Source organism: Dicentrarchus labrax, unplaced genomic scaffold, assembly GCF_905237075.1.
Source record: "Dicentrarchus labrax unplaced genomic scaffold, dlabrax2021, whole genome shotgun sequence".
Lineage (NCBI taxonomy): Eukaryota > Metazoa > Chordata > Actinopteri > Moronidae > Dicentrarchus > Dicentrarchus labrax.
Genome location: NW_026136711.1, coordinates 28880821 through 28893911, shown reverse-complemented (window position 1 = coordinate 28893911; position 13091 = coordinate 28880821). Strand labels below are relative to the sequence as shown.

Here is a 13091-nt window from a genome sequence, read left to right as displayed (position 1 = left end):
AGTTTTAATTGAAGGGAGGGGGATTATTTTTCTTTTCCTGCTAACATGCTAACGCTCATAATATCAACGATAAGTGTTTTGTTTAGCTTCTCTGTTAATGAGCTAATGTTCTAATTGATTGCTATTAGAGTTTATTTAGAGCTGATTAGTCATTATCAGATTCATTTCGTACACTTGGTGATTCTGTGGAAATGGTTTGACTGATGTGAATAGACTTTTCATGGTTTTTGCTTCACAATGCACCGAAATTACTGGAAATGTTTGTCATTGCTCCAATCGCCACAAAGTGAAGAAACCCACCCTACAAGTTTTATAACCATCTGAAGCAAGAAAACTTACCAGACTCTGTAAGATTAAAGTGACATTGGGTGGTCATCAAATTTAAAACATGCTGTTTTGCTCATTTCTTATAAAGCTGTCATTTAAAGAATATCTTCTCATAATGCCAGTGTTTTAGAGGGACAATGGGAGCTTGTATACAGAGGCAATGGGAAGCAACAGATGTTACACTACAAATTTAGTGCAACCATTTAGTCACTTTGTCCTGAAGCGAGGCATTCACTGTTTTCTTTCTCTCTGTATTTGTCTGTGTCTCTGCAGATCAGAGTGGACGGTCCTCTGGAGGGAGGAGTGCTGTACGAGACAGTGACCGTGATGAAGGATAGCAGCCCCATCCTCCGGGACATGGCCTTCTCCCTTGACAGGAACTCTCTCTATGTCATGGCTGACAATCAGGTGAGGAAACGCCCTCATTTTGCTGCTGCTGTCAGGAGAAACGCCAAGTGGTAGCGTGATGTAGTGTGTAGCGAGGCCGTCCTTCAGCTGGAAGCCCGCAGGTTCAAGCCCCAGTGACAGTGAGCGTTCGCTATGCTGACACGTCCTTGAGTGAGATACTGTATGTGCAGCATGACTTTTGGAGTCAAAAGTTTTACCTGACATGGAAGAAATTTTTGCCATTGGGTCAATGAAAATTGTCCAAACAAACATAAAATATAGGTATTTACATGTGTATTTACGTACAAAACTCACAAGTATTCCTATTTGTTGAGGATTTAATTGGATCCAGTTTATCAGGATATTGCAAAAAGGAATATTTGGCTTTTTTTCTGCACAGATACCAGCATTACAGTTAGTCTTATTACTGTGTACACTTGGGGAATTAGCAGTAAAACAGTTTCAAACCAAAAACATTCATTTATATTGAATGATAAATTAATGTCATTTATTTGGAATCCTAACAGATGATTTTGACTTATCCCCAAAATCCAGTGTGGCAATTCCCAAACATTCACAAGCTGTATGTCTACAGTAGGGTTTGTTAAATATGCAGGCTCGGTGTAAGGGGATGGACCACTGTTCTAATTACTTATCCATGCGAATCGACTTACAGTGCATGCATCTTTTGTATGGGACACACACACACACACACACACACACACGCACACACACACACACACATCCCATAGAAAACCATTAGCGCCTTTTTTTCCTGTGTGTCTGTATCCCCCATCGTCTGCTCCTCACTTGGCCCGGCATCACAGAGGCGAGCAGTTGTTGTTGTTGTTGGACGATATTCTCTGCACTCATTGGAGATAAGAGTGAACAGTGGTAATCACTTTCAACTCCCATCAAGTGATTATTTTGGCACGGCTGCATGGCACTGTGAAATGGGATTAGGTGTCAGTGCGGCCAGGAAAAAAAAGCCCCTATCACTGCTCTCAGTTGTCTTCTGACTGCTGGAATGTATTGAACCAGAGTCACAGGACAGAGAGGCAAAGGGCACTGGGACACTTGCAGCTGTGTCAGTTATTTCAGAGTGGCTCCAAAAACTCTTTTCTCGGAGCTTTAAAAAACAGTCTTGAAACCTATAAAAGCATCAACTTTAAGAAAACAAGAGATGTCATCTGAAAAGTGAGGGAGAATAGAGACAGTACTGTGTTGGAACCGTCTTTTAAAACAAATCAAGGCTGCTCTTCCTCCTCTGTGATGGACTGGAAGAGACAGGACATCACTTATTGATGAGCTCTGGTCGTTCAAGGAGAGACACATGCTTCCTTCAAGGAGATAGCCAGCTACTGTTTTCAGTCCGCCTCCAGTGACACATAATAACGGAGCAAAAAACCAAACCCAGCTTGGCCAGGCGTTTTCTCTCAATATTAGAACAGCTTTGGCTTTGTAGCCCTCAGGAGCTCGGCGCAGAGTAAAGCCTCTTCCTCTTTCTGTCTCCCTCTCCATCTTTGCTCAGCTTTCCCTTCAGACTTTGCCGCAGCTCAAGTAAGGAATCCCCCAGGGACAGGGCTTCACTCACAGATTTCCCACATTTCCAGTAGATCCCAGAGATGAGAGATTTTCTGATTCCTGGGAGCCAAACAATACAGGAATGATATGGAATGAGGAGCGAGGCACAGACAGATTTGGCTGAGATCAGCCGACCCTTGTGGAATAACAATGAGCCTCTGTGTCTCCTGCCGAGTGAAACACGCAGGGTTAGCATGATGATGAAGAGTCAAGAGAGAAAGGAGGGAATCAGTGTGTGTGTCTGCGTGGATATATGTGTTTGAGTGTGTGTATCTGAGTCCGCACCAAAACATCATTTGGGGACCATTATTGATATGAAAAAAAAAAAAATCTTTATAGCAGCTAATCTTTTTTCTCACTGTGTGCCTTTAGTTTGATCATTTCTCAGAATAGAAATTCTCGGTATTCAAACACACAATAACCTCACTGAATGTCACTCGTCTGTCTACTAAAATGATGGCTAAGGCTTTAAACCTTAGAGAAGGGGGGGAAACTGCTGCAGGGTTTTTCCAGGGCAATCTCTCAAAGTGCCACTCTGTAAAATGTAAAATCATTGCTTGAAATCCCTCTTTCTTCCCTCTCTCCCCTGTATGTGAGCATACTGTACAGCAGTGTTTTTTTAATCCGACGTACCTCTACCGTTCTATCAGATCCTGACCTGATTCATTCATTTATTATTCCTATATAAAAGACAATATGGTTACAATTGTTATTTTTCGTTTGTTTTGTAAGTAAGTTACCACTGGCACACAACCAGTACAACCATTTATCTGCTTTTTTTTTTTTTTTTTTATCTATTTCAACTCTGCTTGCTTGCTTACTAGTTTTGTTGAACCCTCAATACCAGCAGATGATGTTCAAGTGATATTTGACCCAGTATTGTGAAAGTTAGTAGGCTAAAGATCACACCAGCATGTAATCCTATTTTACTTACTGTATGAGTTAAGCTACTGCATGATAATACAGTCAGTGATTGAAGAATTATTTCATAAAATGTCACATATCAATATTTTGAATGGTGTGTGCTCTGCAGTATGTCAAAGCAAGAAGTCCACATGATGAGGAATATAAATTAAACAGCAATCTGTGTTATATGTGATCTAGTCTGTTGAAATGTTCATACCCAGTCAGCCAAGACATTTGTTCGTATTTGTTTTCTTTGATTCATGAGTTTCAATTTCAAATAAGGATTTTTGTTTTTGAATTTTAGGAAAACTACTCATTTGTTCATACATATTACAATTACTTCTTTCTTTCAATTTTGTTTTAATTTCTGTCCTAAAAGCACAAAACCCTGGATATGACCCTGGATACCACCCCAGGTGGTCACGTGATGGCTGTGGATTTTCCAGAGCCAGACTGAGGATATAGAATGACAGTGGAGGTCTAAAAGCCTGTATGCTCATCTGACAGCATTCATAAAGTTCCACTAAATCCGGATCAAAGCGTTAAAGTGATAGTGAGATGATAAGTTTGAGCATTAGGGCATACCAGATGTTGTGAAAAGATAAAGATTTTGTAATTCCCGGAGCTGGAAAAGTGGACGTGATCATCCGGCATTGCCATGATACGATGCTGAAAAACATTCAAAAGCAGCCAGCCTGAAACTTCGCCTCTCAGGAACGGTGGAGGGTTTTCTTTGGTTTTCTGTGTTTGCTTTAAATGATCAGTTTCTCCTGAAGAAATTATCCCAGAGAAGACAAAACAAACTTGAGCTTGATGAGAAATACAACATACTGCGTCTGGTCATGAATAATTTATGAGGCATCAACATTACATTGAACATAAACTGAGGCTGAGGGCTTAATTCAGTCATCCACAATTATAGAAAGATGATAGGGATGCACATAGTATATGCACTGGACTGTGAAATGAACCCCATCTACAATATGAACTATTAACCAAAAATGGTATCCTTCAATTTAGGTTTAACCGCAAAAGTCATCATGGAAATATCTCCCATATATTATTACATTTATATGTATAGATATTATATGGTCACTGTCATTGGGCTGGACACAATTAAAGGAAGATCTGCACTATATTATAATTCAACCGAGAGCCGGAGTACTGCTAGCCCACAGCCTCTCATTCAGAATTTCTGTCATGTTCTTTGGGTATACTATCAATTAGATAAACGAGCATCAACTACAACACTTAAACCCTTTTTAAATATTTGTTGCATACAAAAAAATCTATCTCACTTAATAAAAAAGAGCAGCGTGCATACTTATGTCAGTAAAACATTTGAACAAATCTGATATTGAATACCAGAGATGAATTGAATCAACCCTCATTTTTAAGGCGATAGTTTTTCTTGTTTTAGGGTTTTATTAGGTAAATCTACAAAGTACCTAGTGAATAAGACACAAATATAACTACAACGTCACCCGTTTGAGTTTGGCCAGGGACCTCTCTCACGCCCACATTTCTTCCTGTACTTAAACTGTCACTATCAAGGCGAAACACCAAAACACAATCTTAAGACAACATCTTCTACAAAGGAGTGGTAAGATTAACCGATGTGCATTAGTACACCGGCATAAAAGTTCAAGATGAAATTGCACCGATTAAAAGTGTACACTGGATACAATTTGGGATCAAATCAGGATGCATCATTTCTAATATCTTTGCATTGGTAAAATGTATTAATAGAGGCTCTAATTGCCTTAATTATCAAGAAATGTGACTAGTAATTTGTGACCAATAGTTTTATATTTAGACCTTTAGTCCTTTAAACTGTTTCTCAAGCTGCTTAAGAAGAACCAAAGAAATAAAAATCTATCTGTACCATACTGATTTACATAGCATCACATTCTTATGCATCTCGCTGAATTGCACGCGATGAATCAAATTGTGTCAACTCACACTGCATCGCTATAGAGGGGAATCATATATTATTGAGATGCACATCCCTACTCTACAATGTAACTGATATACTGATTCTAATGCGCTGCACTGCTTTTTTAGACCATATGAACATTAAACCTAAGGACACGTCTTTTGATCTTATTTGGATTCAACACAGTGCATCCCTGCTCAGGTCAGTTCCACTAAACAAATCAACGCTGATGTACGGCGAGAGCTTCACATTTGATTCTTAGTCGGGCAACAGAAAACAGAAGATCCATAGTTCTCCCCTTGTAAAGGTCACGCAGCCCAACGGCCTCAGACCAACTTGGTTAGTTTAGTAGACAGGCTCCCGTTCACAACAATTCATGGATTATTCCAACTGCGTCACATATGAACTTGGAACCCTCTGCCCCTCCTGCACTACAAAATCATTTTGCTAATGGAATGCACCGAATGGGTTCTGAACTGCTGGAAAAAAAGAGAGAAAGTTATTTCATAGGGAGCAGCAGATAATCCATTTTGCCAACACAGACCTGAGAGAGCACCCACTTATGCTATCAAGAGCACCGGAGACACTCTAATCCATAATCCACTCTTCATTTGTGATTGCTTACATCAGGAAATTGCTTGCATCATACGTCCAGACCTCGAATAATAACAAAGTATAAAATAACCGGGCTCAGGCTGCTGCTCCAACCTGGTTTTGTATGCAGGGGTGGTGCTGGCTGTGCGACAGCAGCGACTCTCACAGCAGCTAATGGAGAGCTTATGCTTTGCCAGACATTCACACATGGAAGTGGCAGCAGTAGTAGAGTGTGTGGTTGTCTGTGTGTGCTCCTGTGTGTGCAAAATAGCAGCATAAACCTTTAGTGTGTGCTCAGAGTTTAATTACTACTGCAGGACTCCACAAAGCGTGATGATTTAGTAGTCCAAGAACATAGTTTATATTCAAATGTCATAAAGAAAAGTTAAATTAGAATATTGCTGCAAAAAATGCTTCTCACATAGTTGTGGTGTCATTTCATGTGCTTTCTGACATCTGGGGGAAAAAGCTGGTGGGCAGAACCACAATGCTGCATGTTGCAAATTTGTGTCAGCAGCAAGAAGTAGAGTAATAATGGATTGTTTTCTCTGGGATATTCTACAGTGTGAGCTGTGATGAAGCTTCCATATATTGCAAATCAGACAACATGAAGAAATGGGCTTGGGTCTCTCCTCATCAAAACTGCCATCAGAATGTCTTTATTGACCTTATTTCCACATGGCAGACTTTTTTTTACTTTTTTAATTTTAGAATTACATTTATATAGTGTTAAAAATTAGAAGTCTTCTGCACAATAGTATAATTGAACCATGGGCAAGTCAGACAAAATTAGTTTTATTTCATCTAGTTCCCTTTTGAATATAGGTGTAATTTTTGGATAGAATTATAGAAATCATTGTAGTACCCCCAGGGTTCAGATCCATTATTCAGTCATTTATTATGCATGTAGGAGAATTTATTGAATGCCACATGTTTGCATATTCCTTTAAGACTATATGGAGTGTCCTGGTGGTTTGGGACACTTACCATAAAGTTGCATTGAGACCTTTGTTGCATGTCATACACCCTCTCTCTCTTCCAGTGTTTCCTATACCCCGACAATTACCTTAAAAATAAAGATTGTATGATATGGATGATATATTACTTTCCCACCCTAAGTGTGTCTAAACTCAAGAAGGCTGCCACTGGAATCATGTCCATAAGTTTACAGACAAAAGATGATTGTCAGTGTGATATTCAAAGAAAGTTGTATTCACTTTTTTGAAACCCTGTCTGTTTTTAATCATTTACCTGTGTATTCCTCTGGTTTAGGTGGCTCAGGTCCCTGTGGAAGCCTGTGAGCAGTACAGTACATGTGCTGAGTGTCTGAGCTCTGGTGACCCCCACTGTGGCTGGTGTGTCCTTTATAACATGTGAGTCTGTTTTCCTTTATTTTTCTCCCATGCTCACATACACACATCACAGCCAAGGGATTAAAACCACAACATTACTGTTTACCAAACAGCTCGTAGAAAGCTATAAATAAGGCTAAGCATGTGGTCATATGATTTGTACAGTTTAATATAGCAGACTTATTGTGCTTCCTGGAGTTCACCATTATCAACAGCTGGTGGGACAAACAGAAAACCAGGAAGTGGTTGTAGGACAGTGTGATCCCTCTTAAATAGCACTATTTAGGACAGCAGAAACTGCATGCCCACCAGATTTGATTGTCTGTCAGGCGAGAGTATGACTGGTGTTAATGGAGGAGGGACGGATTAGCCTGTGAGTCGCAGCGGGTGTATAAACTGCACCTCTACATACCCGGGGAACATTTTGGACCTGACGGAGCAAGCTTATCTCTTCCATCTTAATTATCTGACCCCCAGGTTAGCTTGCATAATACCTCGATATGGAGCAAAGGGGATTCAGGAGATTAAAACCCTGTGTTTTTATGAACCAGCTGCTGCTGTGTTTGAGGCTGACCTCAGCTGGGGATTTACCCCCGCCTCATCATATGACGTCTGCATTTCAGCTAGCAATATCTTGATGATGATCAGCAGTATTTAAATTGCAGCTCTCAGTGTTATCAAATGGCCAGCAAAGTGAGAGGAAAAAAATAATGTTTTGTTTTAATCTAAATTACCTCATTAAACAGTTGTTCCTCCTTCTTTCCTGAGTGCTGACTTTGTCTGCAAGTCCCATTACACTGTTTATTTAAATTAATGCCTTACACTTATCAGCAAATAGATAGGCTGCTGTTCCCTCAAGTAACCCAAACTGAATCATGATCCCTCACATTGCAGAATGAGGCCACTTTATTTTTCTCTCTATTAAATCCAGATTGGGGTATTTTTCTAGCCTTTGAATGACTCTCACAGAGTGTCGTGCAGACCTCTTTTAGGATCTCACTTTCCCACCCCTGGCACAGTGCACCAAAGCACCTATCTGACAGTGTGTGTGTGGGGGGGCGTAGCTGAACATGTACAAAGCCTGAAGGAAAAGGGAACAAATGGCTCCATCAGACAAAACACAGTGAATAAAAGAGATGAGAGATGAAAGGCATCCTCTTTTTTTCGGAGGCACTTCAGCTGATGAGCGGTCAGAGGGTGACTGTCTATACTCCTGTGGCTCTGGTCCGCCTCAAGGAGCCGAGCCAGCAACAGCTGTCACCGCGTTTCCATTCCGCCTTTATATTGTGTTGTAATTACAGCAGAGGCCTCAGTGCTCTTTGAGCTCTCTCAGGAGGTGCCACCCCCTCAACAGCATCTGAGAGTGTATTAAGTACTATCTCCCCTCGCTCTGCGCATTACACATTTAAAAGAAAGAAGAGATGATGGTGTACGGCCAAAATATTCTCTGAGTTTGCTATTACAATTTAACTCCGCAGCTGAGAAGCTCTTGTTCTTTTTAAATCAGTGTTTATGTTTAAATACAGTCGGTTACTATCAGAGCCTGCAGAGACCTAACTCCTATAATGCCTCTTTCAGAGAAATCAGTATCAATATAATCACATTAAAAAGTATTTCAACAACAAATCCCTATTTCTAAAACTGGACAAATTGCTAAAAGTTAAAAAAAATCTGTTCAATTCCTCGACTTTAAATGAACTTCTACTTTGCATTTCTCTCTAACAAAATTATTCTAAGGTCACACTATGATACCAGCACTTTCACTTCTTACTTTTAATTGCCTGTTGGGATCTAGGAGTTGAAGCTTATTCTACTGTTGCACTCGACAGTGTAATTTGCTCTGCAGAAAAGTAGAAATGTAAAGGGAATTATCTGACCAAGCATCTTGCAGGACCATGTTAAAAAATAAAGAAATAGAAAAGCATTAAACAGCTTTACAAATAGTTCTAAATTGATATCTGAGATACATCCATATTTCATAATATGCTTCAGGGTACATTTATAGATGTCTACAGATGTCACCTCAACTTTAATTCAAACATGACATTCACTATTCCCTTTTTGTTCTTGCTGTTCATGTACAAATGTAACAAGGCCTTCTACAGCCATGGTAGCAGCTTTGTGAGGCTCAGGCACAGCTGTGCTTTGTGCTGCTGATATACTCACGATGATAACTACTAAAATGTTGATGTTTAGCAGGTATCATGTTTACCATATGTTCATTATCTCGGTTAAGCATTAGCATGCTAACACTTGCTAATTTGCACAAAGTACAACTGAGGCTGACGTGAATGTCAGAAATATGGGGGGGGGTTTGGACAAACTGAAATTTAAATTTGATGGCGCTAGATAAAAAAATCTGGTTATCACCAACCATTTTGAGATTGTATCAGGTTTTATGGCATCCATCATCCACCATCCATCCATCCGTTGTTTTGACATTTCTGAAAACTACAAATGTGAATCTCGTTGCAGCACCAAAAGGAAAGGCCCAGGATCACCAGTCAGTCAGTAGACTTCATCCTCTGGGCATGGTGCCTGTTAAAAATGTCTGTACAGACTTTCATGGCAACATATCCTTGAGTTGTCGAGAAATTTTAGTCTGGACCAATGGACTTCTATATAGAGCCATATAGCCACAGAGTTTGCTGACCATGATTCATAATTAAAAATGTATAAAATAGTGCAGCAAGTTTAATGATAAGTCTCTCTTGCTCCATAGGTGCTCCAGGAGGGATCGGTGTCAGAGGGCGGAGGAGACCTTCCGTTTCGCCACTGACATTGACCGCTGTGTGAAGGTCATCGCTCACCCAGACAGCATTGCTGTATCAGCACATAGTGTCCCTGTGAGTCTGCTTATCATTCCACCAATCACTGCTCTGTCACTCCACTCACAATGCCGATGTTTATGAGCAATTGCTGAGAGTAGCCTTGTACAGCTACATGTACAGTAAGTATAAGCCTGGTAGAGAAGATTAGTTTTGTGAGGGGTGAAGGGAGAGAGAAGGGTGATTCTCCCTGTATGGTATTCACTCTATTTATTTTGGTTCAGACACATGTGTTGTGGGATGGGAGACAAAAGTAAAAAAAAAAGTAGGTGGGAGTTTTGTTTGTGGCAGTGAGCTACTCTTTCTGCATCTGCCAAAGGGTTGATTACATTTCCTAAAAGCTTTATTCAACTGTTTTGCACAGTAGCCATGAGCACAAAAGAGAAACGTACAGTAGGAGCTAAGGATTATTTTAAGGGAATAGCTTGACATTTTGGGAAATTCATTTACTTGCTTTCTTGCCAAGAGTTAGATGAGAAGATTACCACTCTTGTATCTGCCTGTTAAATATGCAGCTGGGTCCAGCAGCCAGTTCGCTTAGCTTTGCACAAAAACTGAAAAACAGGGGAAGCAGCTAGCCTGCCTGTGACCAAATGTAACAACCCCTGCCTACCAGCACCCCTTAAGCTCACTAATTCAAATTTTATATCTTGTTTGTTTGATCCGTAAAAAAAAGTATAAATTCCTGGGGTCTATTTTATGGGTTTCTTTTCGAATTGGTTTATGTATGAATTATTCCAATAAGATTTAACTCAATAATAAATGATCTTATGAGATACCTATATGCCAGATTTTCTTTCTTTTGGACAGAGCCAGGTTAGCTGTTTTTCCTTGTTTCCAGTCTTGGAAATGGGAATGCTAAGGTAAGCTAACCACTTTCTGGCTCAAGCTTCATATTTAACATAAAGAAACAAGAATGGAGAGAAAACTGTCGGCAAGAAAATGGATACGAAAATATTTCCCAAAAAATAGAACTGCTCCTTTAAAGAAAAAACTACAGTAAAATGTTATATTTTACTGTCAAAGCTCTGTCTCAGTGCTTATCAAGGTACATGTCCCAGTGCACCAGGCCAGTCTCTAGTTCGGTACATTCAATTTTCACCCTCTCCTATTCTTCTAGCTTCTGTTGGAGGTGAATAACGTTCCAGACCTTTCTGCTGGAATCACCTGCTCATTTGGCCAGCAGGCCCAAGTGGAGGGTCACGTCAACGGGAACAGGGTCATGTGTCTGTCCCCAGCAGGGAAGGAGGTCCCTCAGATACCAGAAGGACAAGGTGAGCTGTCATCATGTGTCGACGTAAACAAATAATGATGAATGAATTTATAAACTACGGTAATGACCCGCATATACAGATTGAGGGTGATGCCAATGTCAGGTGGAAAACTTAAAATATCAATATTCCAGACACAAAAAATAGCCCTCTTTTCAAATTGACCACCTTGCAATTTTGTTTATCCAAAGAGTTTGATAAGTACCAAGGAGCAGTAGAATTTTCTCAGAGCACATACAGTAATCCTTCAATTGAAGTTTCTGACTGAAGGTTTTCTCACGACAACAGCAATATGCCCTTGCAGAGACGCAGACACCAGGTGGCTCTTTACAGAAGTGTGATAAAAGTATTAAAATTTTTTTTCTCATTTTGACCTCCTCTTTTCGCTCATTGTTTTCATTCTCTCACCAATCCTTTTTGTCTCTCTCTCTCACCTCTTTTTCACGCTGTTCTCCCCTCCCATCGATTCTCACATATTTTCCATTCTCTCTCTCTTTCCCTTTCTGTTCTTTCACTCATTTTGCTCTCTCTGCCCCCCCCCCACTTTCTCTCTCTCAGACTGGGCTGGCGTGGAGCTACGTCTGAACTCAAAGGAAACAGGTCAAATGGTCGCCAGCACAGAGGTGAAGTTCTACAACTGCAGCACACATAAAACGTGAGTCCAGCTGCCACCGCCCCTCCCTCTCTCCCCCCCCTTTTGATTCGTTCAATAGACGGAAGAGCACAACTTAATTTAGGGCAATGATGTACTGATGCTCACAACTCCACTTAAGATCGGGCTGTTAGATAACCTCTGAGTTCAATTTATCTGTCAGGTTTAATTTAAATCAACATGATGCATTTGCCATGGCCTGTTTCCTTCGACTTTGCTTAAACTGGCAGTTTGTGGGCTCATTGTTTACAGCTTTAAATACAAATAACAACAGATTTTCTGTCAGTCATTCTAAAACAAAACATTAATGCTTTATTCTTTTTTATACACAAATATTTTGCAAAGCATATATGCTCTTTCTATGGAATACTTTATACATATTCACACCTGGCAGCTGTCTAGTAAACCTTCATTGTTCATAGCTGAGGTGCAGCTGAGTGTGCTTTGCTGTAGGCCAGCAGTCCCCAAGGACCCCTAAATAGATAAGCATTAGACTTGCATTAGACTCACACACCCCTTTTTTGACTTGACTTTGTCCTGAGGGGCCCTGCCAGAGAACTGTGTTTGTCGTAAGATATGACACATAAGACATTTTAAATTTTTAGCCTTGCCCTGGTGCCTTGAGGGTAGATAAAGTAATGTAAATTAAGGAGGACTTCATTTAAATGCTCATCTGTCCTACCCTGCCAATATAAGCTTCTTGACTGGGCAGAGAAGCTGCTTTGATTTTGAGCCATTATGCTAATGTCAACTGTATTTACCGTAACAGTAAACTATGACAAGAGTGTTTCTATCTGAATAACAATTACAAACACTGCTACAAAGGTGGATCTTATTAGGACGAATGCCAATTAGCAGTATTTGTCAGCATTAAACAAAGTCTGCAAATCAGCAAGTTTCACAGCAACAGAAGACAGTTAACAAAGCTCCAGAAAGGCCAAATTACACAGTGCTGAATTAGTTAAAGACCTTTATCATAAACTTTTTCACTTTCTGAACGGTACAGTCATAGCTGAGAGTGGGAAAGTAATATTTCCTTTCTTTTTTGAAGTGTTATTGAGATTTGAACTGACAGCCACACATGTTCACTTCACTAACATTTAACCGTGCCCTGAATTATACTGAACTACGAGCACACAAAAGCTGGATTCATGGATATACAATACAAGTGCACTCCAGGAGGGAACATTTGATTGATGATGTATTCACAGCCAAACCTGGGAAATTAGCCCACAGTGGACACACATGCCACCT

At 40.2% G+C, this 13091-nt stretch overlaps 1 protein-coding gene across 1 annotated transcript in view; it reads left to right on the top strand.

Annotated features, from left to right (window-relative positions):
- The window catches only part of LOC127371060 (plexin-A2-like), a 73691-nt gene that overhangs the window by 28334 nt on the left and 32266 nt on the right, over positions 1–13091 (top strand). The window contains exons 4-8 of the mRNA XM_051413630.1: positions 601–735; positions 7007–7107; positions 9809–9932; positions 11035–11188; positions 11744–11840. Coding sequence (XP_051269590.1) covers positions 601–735; positions 7007–7107; positions 9809–9932; positions 11035–11188; positions 11744–11840 — 611 coding nt within the window. The remainder of the gene's footprint in view (positions 1–600; positions 736–7006; positions 7108–9808; positions 9933–11034; positions 11189–11743; positions 11841–13091) is intronic.